The following is a 17621-nucleotide window of genomic DNA, read 5'->3' as shown; positions in this document are numbered from 1 at the left end:
TAGTATATTCTACTATTTGACATAAAACGAATATAACAATTAATCAGAAAGTTAAACCTAATCCTAATAAAGCATTAGTACGGCTACCTTGTAATAAAGCATGGTGACAGTATGTAATAGTAGCCCCACTAGCTAATAATATAATGGTATTAAGTAAAGGTAATTCTGTAGGACCTATAGCTTCAATACCTACAGGTGGTCAAACATTACCTAATTCAATATTAGGTGACATAGCACTATGGAAGTAAGCTCAGAAGATAGCAGCGAAAATTAATATTTCAGATAATACAAATAATATAAATCCTAAATTTAAACCTTTTCTAACAGCTATTGTATGATCTCCTAAGAATGTAGCTTCTGCAATAATATCTCTAAATCATAATGTCATACTAAATAATACTACTACTATACTTAAACCTAATACGTATAAATTACCAATATAACCATGCATAGTAAATGCAAATGATAAAGCAAATGACATTAAAGCAAATGAAATAAAGATAGGTCAAGGAGATGGTTGAACTAAATGAAAGGGGAATAATTGGAATTGACTTCTAGTATTTTTTGTCATATTTTATTAAAAATAATAAAATCTTGTAATTAATAAGAATTATTTAATAATAATTTTTATAATTTATAATTAAAATGTAAAATTAATTAATCTCAGCCGGAATCGAACCGGCACTTTCTCCATGAAGAAGAGATGTCATAACCGTTAGACGATAAGATCTAATATGTTATATTAGGGAGTCGAACCCCAAACCTTTCGATTACAAAACGAATGCTCTAGCCAATTGAGCTAATATAACTATAATAATATATTATTATACTACTTATAGTAAATTATAATAGATATATTTAATATATAAATATATATATATTTATAAAAAATAATAATTTATAATAATTATTCTTGATCATTTAATCATTCTAAGAATTCTGGTAATGTAACAGCTTCTACTTTAATAGGCATAGCTGAATGAGCTACTCCACATAATTCTGAACATTGTCCATAGAATACTCCAGTTCTTTGAATTAAAGCAGATATTTGGTTTAAACGACCAGGAGCTGCATCAATTTTTAAACCTAAACTAGGTACACAGAAATCATGAATAACATCAGCTGATGTTACAATAAATCTAATATGTGTATCTATAGGACATACGATTGATGTATCAGTATCTAACATTCTTAATTGACCATCTTCTAACATATCATCTGGAATTAAATATGATTCGAATTCTATTGTTTCTCCACTATCATTAATGAAATCACTATATTCGTATTTTCAGTATCATTGTAATCCAATAGCTTTAATTGTCATAGCTGGTGAAATTACTTCATCACATAAATATAATAAAATGAAACTAGGGAAAGCAATAACTAATAATACTAAAGCAGGTAAAATAGTTCAAATAATTTCTATTGTTTGTCCATGTTTAATATATTTATAAGCTATAGGGTTAGCTGAGAAAGTACGAACACTAGTATATAAGATTCATGATACTAAACAGAAAATTAATACTAAATAGAACATAATATTATCATGTAATTCTATTATACCTTCTTGGTTAGGTGTTGCACTGTTTTGGAAATATACACCTCAGGGTGTAGGTACATCATTTAAAATGATGAATTGTGATGTTAAAAAGTTTAACATTTGTTATTATTTTTATAATAAATATAAAATAGTATACTATATAGTATAGAAATGCTTAAGAATAATACTATAATATTATTCTTTCTATTATCTTAAGATAATTTAATTTAAGTTTAACTGGATTCGAACCAGTATTTTAACGTTATCAACATTACATTCTAACCCTTGAATTATAAACTTATAATAAGTATAGTACTTATATAAATATATATATATTTATATATTATATTAATATTATATATTATTATATGCCTTTAAAAGAATTTCTCAAATACTTATAAAATATTAGTATATAATATTAATACTATAATAGTTATGTAATAAATATTAAATTATTGTATATTAGTAGATTTAATTGGATTCGAACCAATATTTAATGTATATAAAACATTTAATTTCCCCTCTATCAATCTATAAAAAATATATATATACGTATATATATATATAAAAAATATACTTTTTTTTTATTTATATAATTGTAATAATCGATTACAATACTATCTCAATTAGTATAATAATAATATATATAATATATTAAATATAATAATTTAGCCATAGCATAGAATATAAAAATACTCATTCATAAATCAATCAATTTATTTAATTTTTTATTTAAAGAAGAATATTTTTTTTATTAATAAATATTTTTTTATATTTTTAATAGGAAAAATTATATTAAAAATTTGAATTAGTCAATTTATAGGAAGAAAACTTCCATGTTTAATTTAATAAATAATTTTATTATTAATTAGATAATTTATTTGAGTTAAATAAATTTATTAAAGTAAATATACTTAATAAAATTAATAAAACTAAAATATTATGTATAGATATACATAAAGTAACGATAGTAATACTAGTTACTAAGATTAAACCATAACTAAATACTGAACCATAACTTAATTTATTAAATGTTAAAGAAATAACTTTAGTTAAAGCTCATAAACCATTAGGTCCAAATACTTTTAATAATCCTTTATCAATATGTTGATTTAAGATACCACCTAAATTTAAACCTCCTCTAATAATATAATTATTTAATAATTGATCACTAAATACTTTTTGATTTAAATAGAAATAAATTTTATTTAATATAGAATTATCATAAACATTAATTAATTTATAATTAAATTCATAAATATATAATAAAATGAAACTACCTCCTAAACCAAGAATTAATGGTAATACTTTAAATATAGAACTTAAAGCAAATTCAGTTTCAATTAAATGTAAATTATTAGGATGAATAAATAAAGCATTAAATGGACTACCCATACCTAAATAAATATCTCTAGAAATATAACCTACAAATATAGATCCAATAGCTAAGATAAACATAGGTATAACCATTACATAATCCATTTCATGTAAGTTTAAATAAGTATATTTTGGACTATTTGGAGTATTAAAGAAAGTTAAATATAAAATACGCATACTATATAACGAAGTTAAAGTAGCAGATAATAATGCTAATCAATAAATAGCAAATCCAGAGAAACCAAATGATCCTATTAATGTTTCTAAGATAATATCTTTAGAATAGAATCCAGTTAAACTAGGAATAGCCATTAATGATAATGATGCAATTAAAATACATGTATATGTTAAAGGTAAGAAAGGTAAGAATCCTCCATAAGTTCTTAAATCTTGTGATTCGTTAATAACTGAATGAATAATAGCTCCTGCTGACATGAATAATAAAGCTTTAAATACACTATGACATACTAAATGGAATAATGCTAAATTATATGCAGAAACACCTACAGCAATAACCATCATACCAATTTGACTCATAGTAGATAAAGCAATAACTCTTTTAATATCATTAGATACAATAGCTATTAATCCTGCTACACCTGTAGTAATACCTCCTAATGCAAGACAAGCACCTAACATCATAGGACTAAATTCTAATATTGGAGAAGATCTCATTAATAAATAAACTCCAGCTGTTACCATTGTAGCTGCATGTAATAAAGAAGAAACAGGAGTTGGACCCTCCATAGCCATTAATAATCATGAATGTAATCCAAATTGTGCACTTTTTGCAGTAGTAGCAATAATAAAACATAACATAATTAAATTAATTAAATTTGTTTCTATATAAGGTGTAATAGTAAATATACTATCAAAATTTAATGAACCAAATGTAGAGAATAATAATAACATTCCAATAATAAAGAAAGTATCACCCATTCTATTTAATAATACAGCAGATAATGCGGATTTCATTGCAGTTATACGAGTATATCAGAAAGAAATTAATAAGTATGAAGTAACCCCTACAAATTCTCATCCAATAAACATAGTTAAATAACTATTCCCTGTAACTAATATTAACATAAAGAAAGTGAATAATGATAAATATGAGAAGAAACGAGGTTGATGAGGATCACTTGACATATAACTATATGCAAATATATGTACAAAGAATGAAATAGTAGTAACTGGGATTAACATACTACCTGATAATTTATCAATTGTAAATGCTCAATCTACTTCTAAAGTATCTATAGTTAATCAAGGTAAAATATTTAAAGTAATTTCATTATCATTTAAAACTACTTCTATAAAAATACAATAAGATAATACCATAGAAATAAATATTGTAAATATTACAATTTGTTTACTTAATACTGGACCAATATATCTTCCAAATAATCCAGAAATTATACTACCTAAAAAAGGACTTAATAATGTAATTAATAACATATTTATATATTAATTAAATGTCTAATGATAAAGACCCTCTTAATTTATAATATGCTACTAAGATTGATAATCCTATAGCAGATTCTGCTCCAGCTAATAATAATACTACTATTCCATAAAAAATACCTGTAATATCATCCATTAACGCACTACCTTGTAGTATTAATAATGTAATTGCTAATAACATTATTTCAATACTAATAAAACATAAAATTATGTTTTTTTTATTTAAAACAAATCCTAATAGACCTGTTAATAATAAAATTAAAGTTATACTCATTTTTTTTTATTTTTTTTTATTTTTATTCATAATCATGTAATTTTATTTATTAATATAATAATATAGATATAGATATATCTCAAGATATAATATATATCAATCTAAATACAAATATATGTAAAAATATTCTTTATATTTAGGTACTTATAATAATACTGAGATTATTCAAGTATATGATATACTTATATAAAAATATCTATAATATTTATATTTATTTTTTTTATATAAATCTAAATTCAAGAACAGAGAGAATTGAACTCCCAACAATGGATTTGAAATCCACAGTTTTACCCTTAAACTATATTCTTATTTGTAGATTATACACAATCACTTATATATATGAAATATATATTTATATAATAATAGATTTATATTTTTATAGAATATTAAAGATAATAATAACTCCGCAGCAGGTTCCCCTACCACGACCGTATTTCAACTTTACAGCTATCTAAATCTGTCCTGAATATCATGAATATAATATAATAAAAAGATTATTAAATAATAATCCTACTATAATAATTCGAAAATACTTATGATCCAAATTTATCTTGCCATATGATGAGTGGTTAGTGCGAAACAGCTGACATATTCACCGTATCATATCTGATATACGATTACTAGCAATTCCTTTTTCATAATATCGAGTTACAGATTATTAATCCAACTAACTATATCATTACAAAAATGTAGTAAGTAGTACTAAGTTTTATATTTTTAGCGAGTATTTACACATTAGCTTAATATTGTACTTAGTCTTCTGTAGCACGTCTGTAGCCCATACCATCAGGGCCATCACGATTTGTCTTTGTTCTCTTCAATCTCATGATTAGACGAGATATCCATAATCATTAATATAGATTATGCAAGAGTTATGTTCGTTAATGGACTTAACCTAATATCTTACGACACGAACTGAAGACAACGATGTAACGCCTGTTTTATTTTTCTAATAAATAAATCCAAGGTATGGTAAGGTTTGACGGGGATCATCGTATTAAACAACATGCTCCACTGCTCAAGGCTGTAACCGTCTATTGTCTAGAATTTCATCCTTGCGGACGTACTCTCCAGGCGGAACACTTAGTTTTCACTTTATACATAAACCATGTATCAGTGCTCATAGTTGACAGCTAGAACTACTTGGGTATCGAATCCATATCGCTCCTCTAGCCTACGTCCCTCAATGTCAGTTTTTATTTAGTATATATCTTTCGATTCTTAGCAGTCGTATAACAATTATTATTATTTCATCCTTACTGTTATAATTCTATATACTTAAAACAAAACTCTAATCTTTTCCATATATAAACATTTTTATATATGTTAATATAACTTATTATAAAGTTATAAAACAAGACCATTCTACGGACCCTTTAAGCCATTATTGTTAACGCTAGCCCCCTTTGTATTACCGCAGCTGCTGGCACAAATTTTGGTTGGGACCTTTAAAACAGCTAACATCATTATTCTCACTGTTTATGGGTTTTATTTTATTTCAATTTATTATAGTAAAATATATAAAATATATTTATAAAATAATATGTATCTATAAAATAAATACATATATTATAATAATCACCCTCATAAGTAACTGGGTCAATCGTTAGATCATTGCCCAATATTCCTCACTGCAGTATCCTTTGATATTGACTATGTTTCATCGTCAACGTGGCCATTGTGACGGTGATCACTAGCTATGCATCCTCGGCTAGGGAGGCTATTATCCTCCCTACTACCTTAAACCAGTATTGGCTCGACTATAGACGAGAATATAAATTCTCTTCAAAATTACTTTCTTAAAGGTATTTAACCTTATCATATAGTTCAGATACCAATAATTACTCACGGGTTCACTACTTTCATAATATAAATCAATAAGAATAAAATATTCTTTAGATATATTATAACGTTTAATTTGCATGTGTTATGTTCTTATATAGCGCTTAACCGGAACCAACATCATGTTCTCAAGGTAAATTAAATTTTTCTACTGTAATATGTACTTTTAGTACATTATTATATTATATATAAAAATATATAATTTTTTTTATTACGGATACTGAGACTCGAACTCAGATAAATAGTTTGGAAGACTACAGGTTTAACCATTAACTTACATCCGCTTAATGAATATATCTATATTAGTTAGATATAAATCTAACCTTAACTAATTTCCATATTAGTTATAAAATATAATTTTATATATAGATTATATCTCTTATATAACGAATAGGTATATATATAGAAAATATATTCTATTCGTACTTATAAACAAATAATTATATAAAATATTAGATATTTGTTATTTGTTACTTATAGAAAGTTTTTTCTAAATTAGATATTTTATGTACATAAATACGATTTATATGTAAAGCTCCTGTATTAATTTCATATACAAATCCAGTAATTAAAATTAATAAGAATAAAATTAAAATTAATAATCCATAGTTACCTACATGATATAAACTTAATACATAAGGTAAAATAGATGAGATTTCTAAATCAAAAGGTAAGAATAAAATAGCTACTAATATGAAGGCTACTGAGAAAGGAGTTCTAGATTGAGAGAATGAAGTAAATCCACATTCGAAAGGTCCAGTTTTCTCATTATAACTATCTTGAGTAGCTAAAATAGCATTAACAAATACTAAAGCTAAACCTATAATAGGTACTGCAATTAAATAAAGTTTTAATGAATTATATAAAAACATATTAAATTAATAAATTATTAAATGCTAAGATATAAGCTCCTTGTAAAATTGTATCTATTTGACAAATATTTAATAATATTACTAATGTAATAGTACTAATAATATAACAAATACTACTTGATAAATTATTACCTTTAGTTGAAGTTAATTTAATACTACTAAATGATAATGTTTTTATAATATAGGCATAATATACTGTAGTAACTACACTAAATAAAATTAAACCTAATGATAATAATAAATATCCTTTATTTAAACTTGAAATTAAAATATAGAATTTACCATAGAATCCTACTAGAGGTGGGATCCCTATTAATGAGAATAAACTTATAATTAAAGCCATAGCTAAATAACTATTTTTAATTAATAATCCATTTAATTGATTAATATATTCAATAGGTGATAAAGAACTTAATAATATAGAATTATTAGAATTAGATTTTATTAAATTAGAATTAAATACTATATAATAACTTGCTAATAAAACTACAAAGAAAATATTTACATGTGTTAATCCATATTGATAAATATATACAATAAATCCTACTAATCCTTCTTGTGTATTAACTAATAAAGATAATAATAAATAACCAGCATTAATTACACCACTATAGGCTAATAATACTTTTATTTTAATTTGAGATAAACCTCCTAAACTACCTATCATCATAGATAATAATACACTAATAGCTATAATATAATTAATATAATTATTTTCAATATTTAAACTATTAATAATAGTATACATAAATGGTAATATACTTAATTTAGCCATTAAACTAATATATGAAGTTACAATAGTAGGTGTATTACTATAAACAGTTATAGATCAATTATGGAAAGGAGCTAATCCCATTTTTCATAATAATCCTAAAACTATAAATAAAAATCCAAAGTATAAAGAATCTAAATAATTAGTATAATTTACTAAAGTAAATATATAATCTAAAGAAGTCATACCTGTTACATAATATAATATAGCAGAACCTAATAAGATTAAAATACTAGCTAATCCTCCTAATAAGAAATACATTAATCCAGCTTTAGTAGCATTATTAGATTCTCTATATATACTAGTAATTAAATATAAACTATAACTTTGTAATTCAATAATTACAAATAAAGAAATTATATCATTAACTACTGGGAATAATAATAATCCTAATAAATTAAATAATATTAATAAAATATATTCTTTATAAGAATAATGAATTGAATCAATAAAATTATAACCTATAATATTAACACTATTTAAAAATAATAATAATCCTACTATTAATAAAATTAATATTGAGATTATAGTACTTAAAGAAGTAATTTTAAATAAATTATTATAAATAGAAATACCTGAATTAATATTTTCTAAACTAAATATATTTAAAGTTAAGTATAATACGTATAAAATTACGATAATAGCTATTCTATTTATATGTTTATATAAATAAAATAATTGATTATGTGCTTCTTGAGAAAAGTCACTAATCTTTTGAGAGTTTTTTGCGACAAATGATATGAATACAATTAAGAATGATAAAGATGTTAATAACATTTTTTTTTTTGGTTTAATTAATATTAAAAAAGAATTTTCTTAAAGATATAATTAGAAAAAGAATTTTTTTTGTTACAATAATATAAATAATAATTTATTTTTTTTTTAATTAAGAATTTTTTTTATACTTAATGTAAGTATAATGCATCTTTTAAGTATCCTGCAGTTAATACACTTAATACATAAGCTTGGATCATAGAAATAGCATATTCTAAACAAACAATAGCTAAAATACCAGCTAAAGGTAAGAATCCTAATACAAATGTAATAATTGAAACTGACATTAAAGTTAATGTTAATCCACTTAAGATACTTAATAATAAATGTCCAGATAAGATATTAGCTGACAATCTTAATCCTAAAGAAATAGCTCTAGCAGTATATGATAATAATTCAATTAATACTAAAACAGGAACTAAAGGTAAAGGTGTTCCTTCAGGTACAAAGAACCCAAAGAAATCTAATTTATGATAATAAATAGCAATAATAGTAGCACCTAATCAGATAGCAGTACTTAAAGAAACAATAAATACTAAATGAGAAGCTAAAGCAAATGAGTAAGGAACCATACTAATTAAGTTAGCAACTAATACAAAAATAAATAATGTATAGATGAATGGGAAGTAGAATCCTCCATATACTCCTCCTATTTGGCTTCTAACCATATTTAATACAGTATCATATAAAGCTTCTTGACTTACGAATCATCTTGATCCTACTATTTTTCCATGGTTATCTGTTAATAAATTTAATGCTAAAATAACAAATAATACTATTACACTGTATAATGTGAAAGTAGTAATATTTAAAGCGCTTAAATCAAAGAAAGGAGAAACAAACCCTAAGAAAGTTTGAATATTAAATTGATCTAAAGGTGAATTGATAATATAGTTCATATTAATAATTTAATTTATAAATAATATCAAAATAATTTTTTTATTATTATATAATTCTAATTAATTTATTATAATTTAGTAATAAAGAATCTTGAAATATATAATTTTACAATTTTTGGTAAGAAAAATTGTGCAAATAAAACTAATAAGATTACTATTAAAGCAAACCCATAAGTTAATTGGTTAACAAAGTAAAATGGTACTAATTGTGGCATAATATAATATAAATTTATATTATAAAATTTAAATTCTTTTTTAATATATTAAATATTTAATATAAATATTAAGTTAAATACAACCTCTTAATATTAAATTAAGATTGTACAGCTGGCATGTTGAATGAGTGCACTAGTGGAGGTGTATTTAATAAGAAATCTAATGAAGAAGATTTATTATCTTGTGATAAGAATATTCCATTAGATTCTACAAAGTCTGGAGATTTTGCATAAACTACAGCTTTACTTACTTTATTTTCTAATCCATTAATAAATTGATCGTATATTACATATACAAATAAGAATAATGAAATTATACTGATCATTGATCCAATACTACTAACGTAGTTTCAACCAGCAAATGCATCTGGGTAATCTGGAATACGTCTTGGCATACCATTTAAACCTAAGAAATGCATTGGTAAGAAAATAGTATTAGCACCTATGAAGATTAATCAGAATTGGATTTGAGCTAATTTTTCATTATAGTATAATCCTAACATTTGAGGACTTCAGTAGTAGTATCCTGCTAAGATAGAGAATACAGCTCCCATAGATAATACATAATGGAAATGTCCTACTACGTAATAAGTATCATGGAATGCTACATCTAAACTAGCATTACTTAACATAACTCCTGTTAATCCTCCCATTGTGAATAAGAATAAGAATGCAATAGCATATAACATAGGAGTAGCTAATCTAATAGAACCTCCATAAATAGTAGCTAATCATGAGAAAATTTTAATTCCTGTAGGAATAGCAATAATCATTGTAGCTGATGTGAAGTATGCTCTTGAATCTACATCTAATCCTACAATATACATATGGTGACTTCATACTAAGAATCCTAATAATCCAATACTTGCCATAGCATAAATCATTGATTGTGCACCGAATACTGGTTTTTTAGAGTATGTACTTAAAATATGAGAAATAATACCAAAAGCTGGTACAATCATAATATATACTTCTGGATGACCGAAGAATCAGAATAAATGTTGGTATAACACTGGATCACCACCTCCAGCTACTTCGAAGAATGAAGTATTGAAGTTACGATCCATTAATAACATTGTTACACCAGCTGATAATACTGGTAATGATAATAATAATAATACAGCAGTAATTAAAATAGCTCAAACAAATAATGGCATTTTATGTAATTCCATACCATTTGTTCTCATATTTAATGTTGTAGCTATGAAGTTAATTGCACCTAATAAACTACTAATACTTGTTAAATGTAATGCAAAAATAGCTAAATCTACTGATGGTCCACTATGTGCTTGAATTGCTGATAATGGGGGATATACAGTTCATCCTACCCCTGGACCTGATTCTACTAATGTAGATGTTAATAAACATACTAATGCAGGAGGTAATAATCAGAAACTAATATTATTTAAACGAGCAAATGACATATCACTAGCACCAATCATTAAAGGAAGGTAGTAGTTACCAAAACCACCAATAATAGCAGGCATTACAAAGAAGAAAATCATAGCAATAGCATGACCAGCTACAATTACATTGAATATTTGATTATTTCCATGTAAGATTTGTTGTCCTGGAGCAGCTAATTCTAATCTAATAATTAAAGACATAGATGAACCAATCATTGCACTAAATATTGCAATTATAAAGTATAAAATTGCAATATCTTTAGCATTTGTTGAGAATAACCATCGATTAACCATAAAAAAATTTTTATTTGTTAATATAGTATATATAATATATATTATATATATACTATACGATATTTAGTATTAATTAATACTCGTTAATTTAAATTATAAATAATTTAATTATATAACTTTTAATACAATATAAGCCTAACAATATTAGGCAATATATTAATATTACGTACCAAGCATAAATAAATATATATGATTAATATACCTTTATTTATTTTTATAACTAATTATTATAATTAATAATTAGATATTAATTTATATATAATATATAAAAACTGTAACTATTAATATGAATAATAAATTAATAAATTTATATTTATATATAAATGTATATATATTAATATCCTTAATTAATAATATTATTAATAATTAAAGATATTGTAAAGTTCCACTTAAAAAAAAATTGAAGAGAGCATGAATCGAACATGCGTAAGCAGCAGCTACTGAGTTTACAGCTCAGCTCCAATTACCAACATAGGAAATCCCTCCAAATAATATCATATTATAATAATCTATATATCTAATAATAATTATATCTAATAATTTTATATTATTATATATATAATTATATTATAATTCTAATATATATTATCTACTTTTATAGAAGGTGTAGGGAGTTGAACCCTAATAAATAGATTTGCAATCTAATAGTTTAACCGTAAACAACACCTCCATAGCTATTCTAAATAATTAAAAATTACTATTAATTATATAATAATAATAATTATTATTACTTTATAGGAATTGAACCTATATCATCAGTTCCGTAGACTAACATTTTACCATTAAACTAAAAGTAAATTTCTCCATATAAATAAGTATATAAATATATAATATTTATATATTACATATTAAAGTAATCTATAGGATAGATCGAATATAATATATATAAATAATATTTTATTTTCTCGGAATATATAGGACTCGAACCTATCAGAAGTTAAATTCATTATTTAGCAGATAATTTGTCTTACCAATGACGAATATTCCTTACAATATTTACTTTTTACGAATCTAACCAGAATTGCACTGGCATCCCTCATCGTGACAAGATGATACTCTACTATTAAGCTACAGATCCTTTAATATTATTACATAAATATATTAAATATTAAATATATATATATTTTCTTATTGAATCGACTAGACTCGAACTAGTATAAATTGACTCAAAATCAACGGACTTACCGATTAGTCAACGACTCACATAACTATAATATAATAATATTCTTCAACACTAAATATAAATTATTATATTTATATTTAATAGTCAATATATATAACAAATAAATATATATTATATATTCCTCTTATATCCCATAATTGATTCATAATAAATTATGAATTTATACTATTAAATATAAAATATTTATTATAAGTACTGAATTATATAAAAATTAATTAAGCTATTTTGGTGGAATGGTAGACACAGTGCTCTTAAGAGGCACCGCTTCAAGCATATTGGTTCAAATCCAATAAATAGCATTTATACTAAATAATAGTATAAAAAAGGAATAAAAATCCTTAAGCTAATAATTATACATCCACTCTTTTAGCTTAATGGTAAAGCCTATTACTTCTAATAATAAGATTTTAGTTCGATTCTAAAAAAGAGTTAATTATTTTATAATTATAGTTATAATTAAAAGATTAATTTTATAATATGACTTATTGGTTAGAAATATTTTATTAAATAAATAATAAATAGGAAATTAGCTCAATTGGTTAGAGCGTTCGTTTTACACACGAGAGGTTACTGGATCATACTCAGTATTTCCTATACACAATATCATATTAATGAGCATCGAAAATCCGATATTATATATAATAATCACTTATATATCCAGGATATATATATATCCATATATATAGGGATAAATATATAAATATATATATATTATGAATATAGTCAAAAATTATTTAACGAGATAAAACCCCTTATTAAAAATTATACACCGTATAATAATAAGAATGAGATCATTAAACAGAATAATCCTGTAGCTTCTGATAAGGCGAACCCTAAGATAGCAAATGGGAATAATTCTGATTTTAATGAAGGGTTTCTTGAAGTACCGTTAATTAAAGCAGCGAAAACGATAGCGATACCGATCCCTGCTCCTGTTAATCCGATTGTAGCAATACCTGCTCCAATGTATTTAGCTGCTAATACTAATTGCATGATAAAAAATAAATTGTCTAACAAAATAAAGTAAAAAATAAGCTACCCTAAAGGGTGGTATAATCGTTATTCTAACGAAATGAATATATTACTATTCTCTTATATATGAATAAGAACAATCAACTGAAAAAATAATAATTTAATAATAATTTAATGATTATTTAACCACAATAGGTTTAGTTCCAATTCAGCGTCCATTTTCATCATAAATTTTCATTCTTTTTTTAAAAGAATTATAATTTAATTTAATATCTCTATCAGTAATAATAACATAACCTTCATCAACATTTTTAATAGATAATTTAGTTTTAGAATTAATAGAAACATTATTTAATAAATTAATAAAATCATTTTCATTTAGAGGAGAATTAATTCCTTTAGATCCAGAAATAATATTATTAAATTGATCAATCATAAAATATAATTTATTACTAATAAAGTAACCTCTTTTAATTTTAGCAATAAATTTAAACTGTCCAATACCTTCTCCAACGAAATTCTTATCTAAAGGTTTATCAATAACAATACTATCAGTATCACAATAATAAATTTTATATCCTTTATTAATAAGATCTAATTTAAAATTATTAAATCAAATTCTAGCATAACTATTAATCATAGCTGTCACCATAACAGACGCATCATTATAAATACTTTGATCATCTTTCATAGAAATTAATTTTGATCCTTTATTAATAATATCTAAATAATCAATATTATTAGCTATACATTTCTCAGGTACAGGTATAGGTATATATTTTACAACAAATTTACTATTTGATTGATTATTCTCCACTTCCATAACAGAAATAACATCACAACAAGCCATAACTAAATCAAATTCTTTTTGATTTAATAATTTAGTTACTGCTTTCTTAATATCAATACCAAATCTACCAATTAAATTATTTAATAAACTTTTATATATAAATTTTCCTCCTCCTTTATTTTTTAATTTTAAATTATATAAATCTAAAATATACTTTTTAAAAGGACTTTTAATTTTATTAAAGTTATAACCTTCAATAATTTTAATTTTATATCCATTATTTTTAGCAAATTTTAATTCTTCACTAAATCAAACCCCATTAAATTTCCCTACAGGGAATATTAATCCTTTATCTTTAGTTCTCAAAGGTAATAAACCTATTTGCATTTTATCTATTTGCATTTTATCTATTTCCACTTCAGCTTTAAAAAATCCAAATAAATCTTCTAATTTTAATTCTTCCTCACCATAATTGTATAAAAAACTAATATCTAGACCTCCAATAAAATTATCTAAAGCCATAGCAGGATATAAAGAATTAACATCATAATAATATAAATTTTCTCCATAAGGATAATATACAGAAGTAACACCTCCATATAATCCTTCTCTAATAAAACTATATAATCTATCATTTTTAATTTGAGGTATATTTTTTAATTCCTTGTATTTATGATTAAAAATATTTAAAGCTAATCTAGAGATTGTTAAATTTTTACGTATATCCATATCAAAAAATTGATCAATAAATACTCTAAATTTATCTATAACTAATAATAATGAACCTAAATCTTTAATTAAATATTTAGATACTTCTTCTCTCAAGTTTCATGTTTTATTATTATAAATATAATCATAAAATTCTTTAACATATTGATCTTTAGAAATTCCTTCATAATATTTAAGGTCTGGTATATTCCCAACATAATCTAAATTATTATAATTTACAAAATCATAAGGAAATAAATCTTTTTTAAAATTAGAAGGTAAATTAAATATTTCACATAAACTATTTAGATTAATATTTAATAAAGCTAAAGAATCACATATATTAATACTAAATCTTTTATTTTTATAAACATATCATAAATTCATTTTTAAAATATTAGCATCTCTATAAATTAAATCAAATTTAATTTGATCTTCTTCAGCCTTTGATTTATTATATTTAATTAAACTATTTAATAAATATATACTATCATATCCACCTAAATTATGCACATAAAATGTATAATTAGAATAATTTAAAAGCATATCCATAATACATTCAATAACCATATTAATAGAAGGATGATTATAATCTTTATAATCTTCTAAATAATAAATATTCATATTTAAATCATTAAAACTTATATCTTTTAATCTATTTTTTTTAAATATAGAATATCCTATAGCATATACATAATTATCTTGATTTTTATTATTAAAACACTCTAAATCCAAAGTACCTATTTTTACTAAAGATTCAGAAATTTGAATTCCTGAATTTAAAGGTAAAGATAGACTATTAACTTGTAATTTATTAATTAAATATTCAACTTTTAAATCAGAAATATAAATTTTCTTATCATTAATAATTCTTTCAAATAATTTATCTGATAATTTATTATCTATACAATAATAATCTAAAGAGAAAGTTTCTTTATTAAATACTCAAATATAATTTCTATCTAATCTTAAAACTACCAAATATTTATTATCAAAATTATAAAATTTGTAATCAAAGATAAATAATTTATCTTTATAAAAATTAACAAAATCATAATTAAAAATACTAAATTTATCTATATCTTTATAATTAATATTATTATTATTATTAATATTATTAATCATACTATTATTTAAAACATAATCTTTATTTTTAACTAAATTTCCATAATATTTAAAATCCATAGATAAAGGTAAAAATTTAGGACTAGTAATTTTTTTTAAAGTTGAAACATTTATCATTTTCAACACACTAGAAGATTTATAATCTTTAAAATTTTTTAAAATAACTTTTTCATTATCATAAAAATGAATAATAACAGCTAAAGGTTGACCTAATTCAAAATGATAATAATCTAATAAAAATTCAATTTTAGAAATCATAATCTTTCTAATCTTATCTATAACTTTATCCTCTAAATAATTAGTATATAAAGGTATATAATATTGATAGTCAATATCCTTTCCCTTTAATACTTCATCTAACAAAATTAATAAATTTTCATCTATAATAACTCTTCTTCTATAATATTCTATTAATTTTAAAAACCCTTCTCTACTTAATTCTATATCTAATTTTTCATACATATAAAAATGTATAGAAGATTTTCTAAATAATGGTTGTTTAACATTCTCCTCTAAAGAATTAAAAACAGTAGTAAATAAAATATTATAAGATTTACCTAAATTTAAATATTTTATAAATATATTTTTAAATAAACTAAAATTATTAACTAAATCCAAGTAATTAATAGATACTTTATTAACTCTATTATTTATACGTTTTAATTTATAATCTTTATTAAACATATATTTGTTTATATAAACATTGTGTATACGATACAACACTCCTCTTAATCAGTCTATATAGCATAACTATATAGTTATATCTCTATCTATCTCTTATATTATATAAATAAATATATATATTTTATATATTATATTTTATATATTATATTTATATATTATATATATCCATATCAATATCAATAACAATATCAATATCTATATCTAGATAACATCTCTTTCCTCCTTCTCCTCCATCACCCCTTTTCGGGGTGTATACACCCTCCGGGTGTAAAGTGGTAAACATACCCCTCCATTTAAACTCTCTCTTCTTTCACTATAATTACAATTATTCTATAGTATCTAATAATAATAATAATACAAAATAATCTCCTCCCTCGTCTTAAGGTTAATATAAAATAATAATAAACCCCCTCCTAAATAAATAATGCTAAGA

The 17621-nt window shown here is 22.9% G+C and overlaps 10 protein-coding genes across 10 annotated transcripts; all 10 read right to left on the bottom strand. All coding sequences in view use genetic code 3, as the record gives it.

Annotated features, from left to right (window-relative positions):
• Positions 1-250: 250 nt before the first annotated feature.
• DASC09_054690 (cytochrome c oxidase subunit 3) lies at positions 251-481 on the bottom strand (the record flags this gene model as incomplete). The annotated part of the gene is made up of 2 exons: positions 251-369; positions 391-481. Coding segments are annotated over 2 exons (210 nt in total), but the record flags the coding sequence as incomplete, so codon positions are not given.
• Positions 482-925: 444 nt separating this feature from the next.
• Positions 926-1189, bottom strand: DASC09_054680 (cytochrome c oxidase subunit 2; the record flags this gene model as incomplete). Its single annotated transcript has 1 exon — positions 926-1189. A coding segment is annotated over one exon (264 nt), but the record flags the coding sequence as incomplete, so codon positions are not given.
• Positions 1190-3133: 1944 nt separating this feature from the next.
• On the bottom strand, positions 3134-3670 carry DASC09_054670 (uncharacterized protein; the record flags this gene model as incomplete). Its single annotated transcript has 1 exon — positions 3134-3670. A coding segment is annotated over one exon (537 nt), but the record flags the coding sequence as incomplete, so codon positions are not given.
• Positions 3671-9043: 5373 nt separating this feature from the next.
• DASC09_054660 (F1F0 ATP synthase subunit A) lies at positions 9044-9580 on the bottom strand (the record flags this gene model as incomplete). The annotated part of the gene is made up of 2 exons: positions 9044-9375; positions 9430-9580. 2 exons carry the CDS (start codon positions 9578-9580, stop codon positions 9044-9046), a joined length of 483 nt encoding a protein of 160 aa, XP_075144487.1.
• Positions 9581-10538: 958 nt separating this feature from the next.
• Positions 10539-10988, bottom strand: DASC09_054650 (cytochrome c oxidase subunit 1; the record flags this gene model as incomplete). Its single annotated transcript has 2 exons — positions 10539-10753; positions 10892-10988. Coding segments are annotated over 2 exons (312 nt in total), but the record flags the coding sequence as incomplete, so codon positions are not given.
• Positions 10989-11015: 27 nt separating this feature from the next.
• On the bottom strand, positions 11016-11394 carry DASC09_054640 (intron-encoded DNA endonuclease aI4; the record flags this gene model as incomplete). The annotated part of the gene is made up of 3 exons: positions 11016-11164; positions 11201-11323; positions 11355-11394. Coding segments are annotated over 3 exons (312 nt in total), but the record flags the coding sequence as incomplete, so codon positions are not given.
• Positions 11395-11414: 20 nt separating this feature from the next.
• On the bottom strand, positions 11415-11648 carry DASC09_054630 (intron-encoded DNA endonuclease aI3; the record flags this gene model as incomplete). Its single annotated transcript has 1 exon — positions 11415-11648. A coding segment is annotated over one exon (234 nt), but the record flags the coding sequence as incomplete, so codon positions are not given.
• Positions 11649-13671: 2023 nt separating this feature from the next.
• Positions 13672-13902, bottom strand: DASC09_054620 (ATP synthase subunit C family protein; the record flags this gene model as incomplete). Its single annotated transcript has 1 exon — positions 13672-13902. One exon carries the CDS (start codon positions 13900-13902, stop codon positions 13672-13674), a length of 231 nt encoding a protein of 76 aa, XP_075144483.1.
• A 187-nt stretch (positions 13903-14089) lies between these two features.
• Positions 14090-14572, bottom strand: DASC09_054610 (uncharacterized protein; the record flags this gene model as incomplete). The annotated part of the gene is made up of 2 exons: positions 14090-14475; positions 14557-14572. Coding segments are annotated over 2 exons (402 nt in total), but the record flags the coding sequence as incomplete, so codon positions are not given.
• Positions 14573-14980: 408 nt separating this feature from the next.
• On the bottom strand, positions 14981-15400 carry DASC09_054600 (uncharacterized protein; the record flags this gene model as incomplete). The annotated part of the gene is made up of 1 exon: positions 14981-15400. A coding segment is annotated over one exon (420 nt), but the record flags the coding sequence as incomplete, so codon positions are not given.
• Between the last annotated feature and the right edge of the window lie 2221 nt (positions 15401-17621).

This window comes from Saccharomycopsis crataegensis (assembly GCF_037102585.1).
Source record: "Saccharomycopsis crataegensis DNA, jcf7180000000094, whole genome shotgun sequence".
Lineage (NCBI taxonomy): Eukaryota > Fungi > Ascomycota > Saccharomycetes > Ascoideales > Saccharomycopsidaceae > Saccharomycopsis > Saccharomycopsis crataegensis.
The sequence above is the reverse complement of the archived record's forward strand: the minus strand, read 5'-3'. Positions and strand labels throughout refer to the sequence as shown.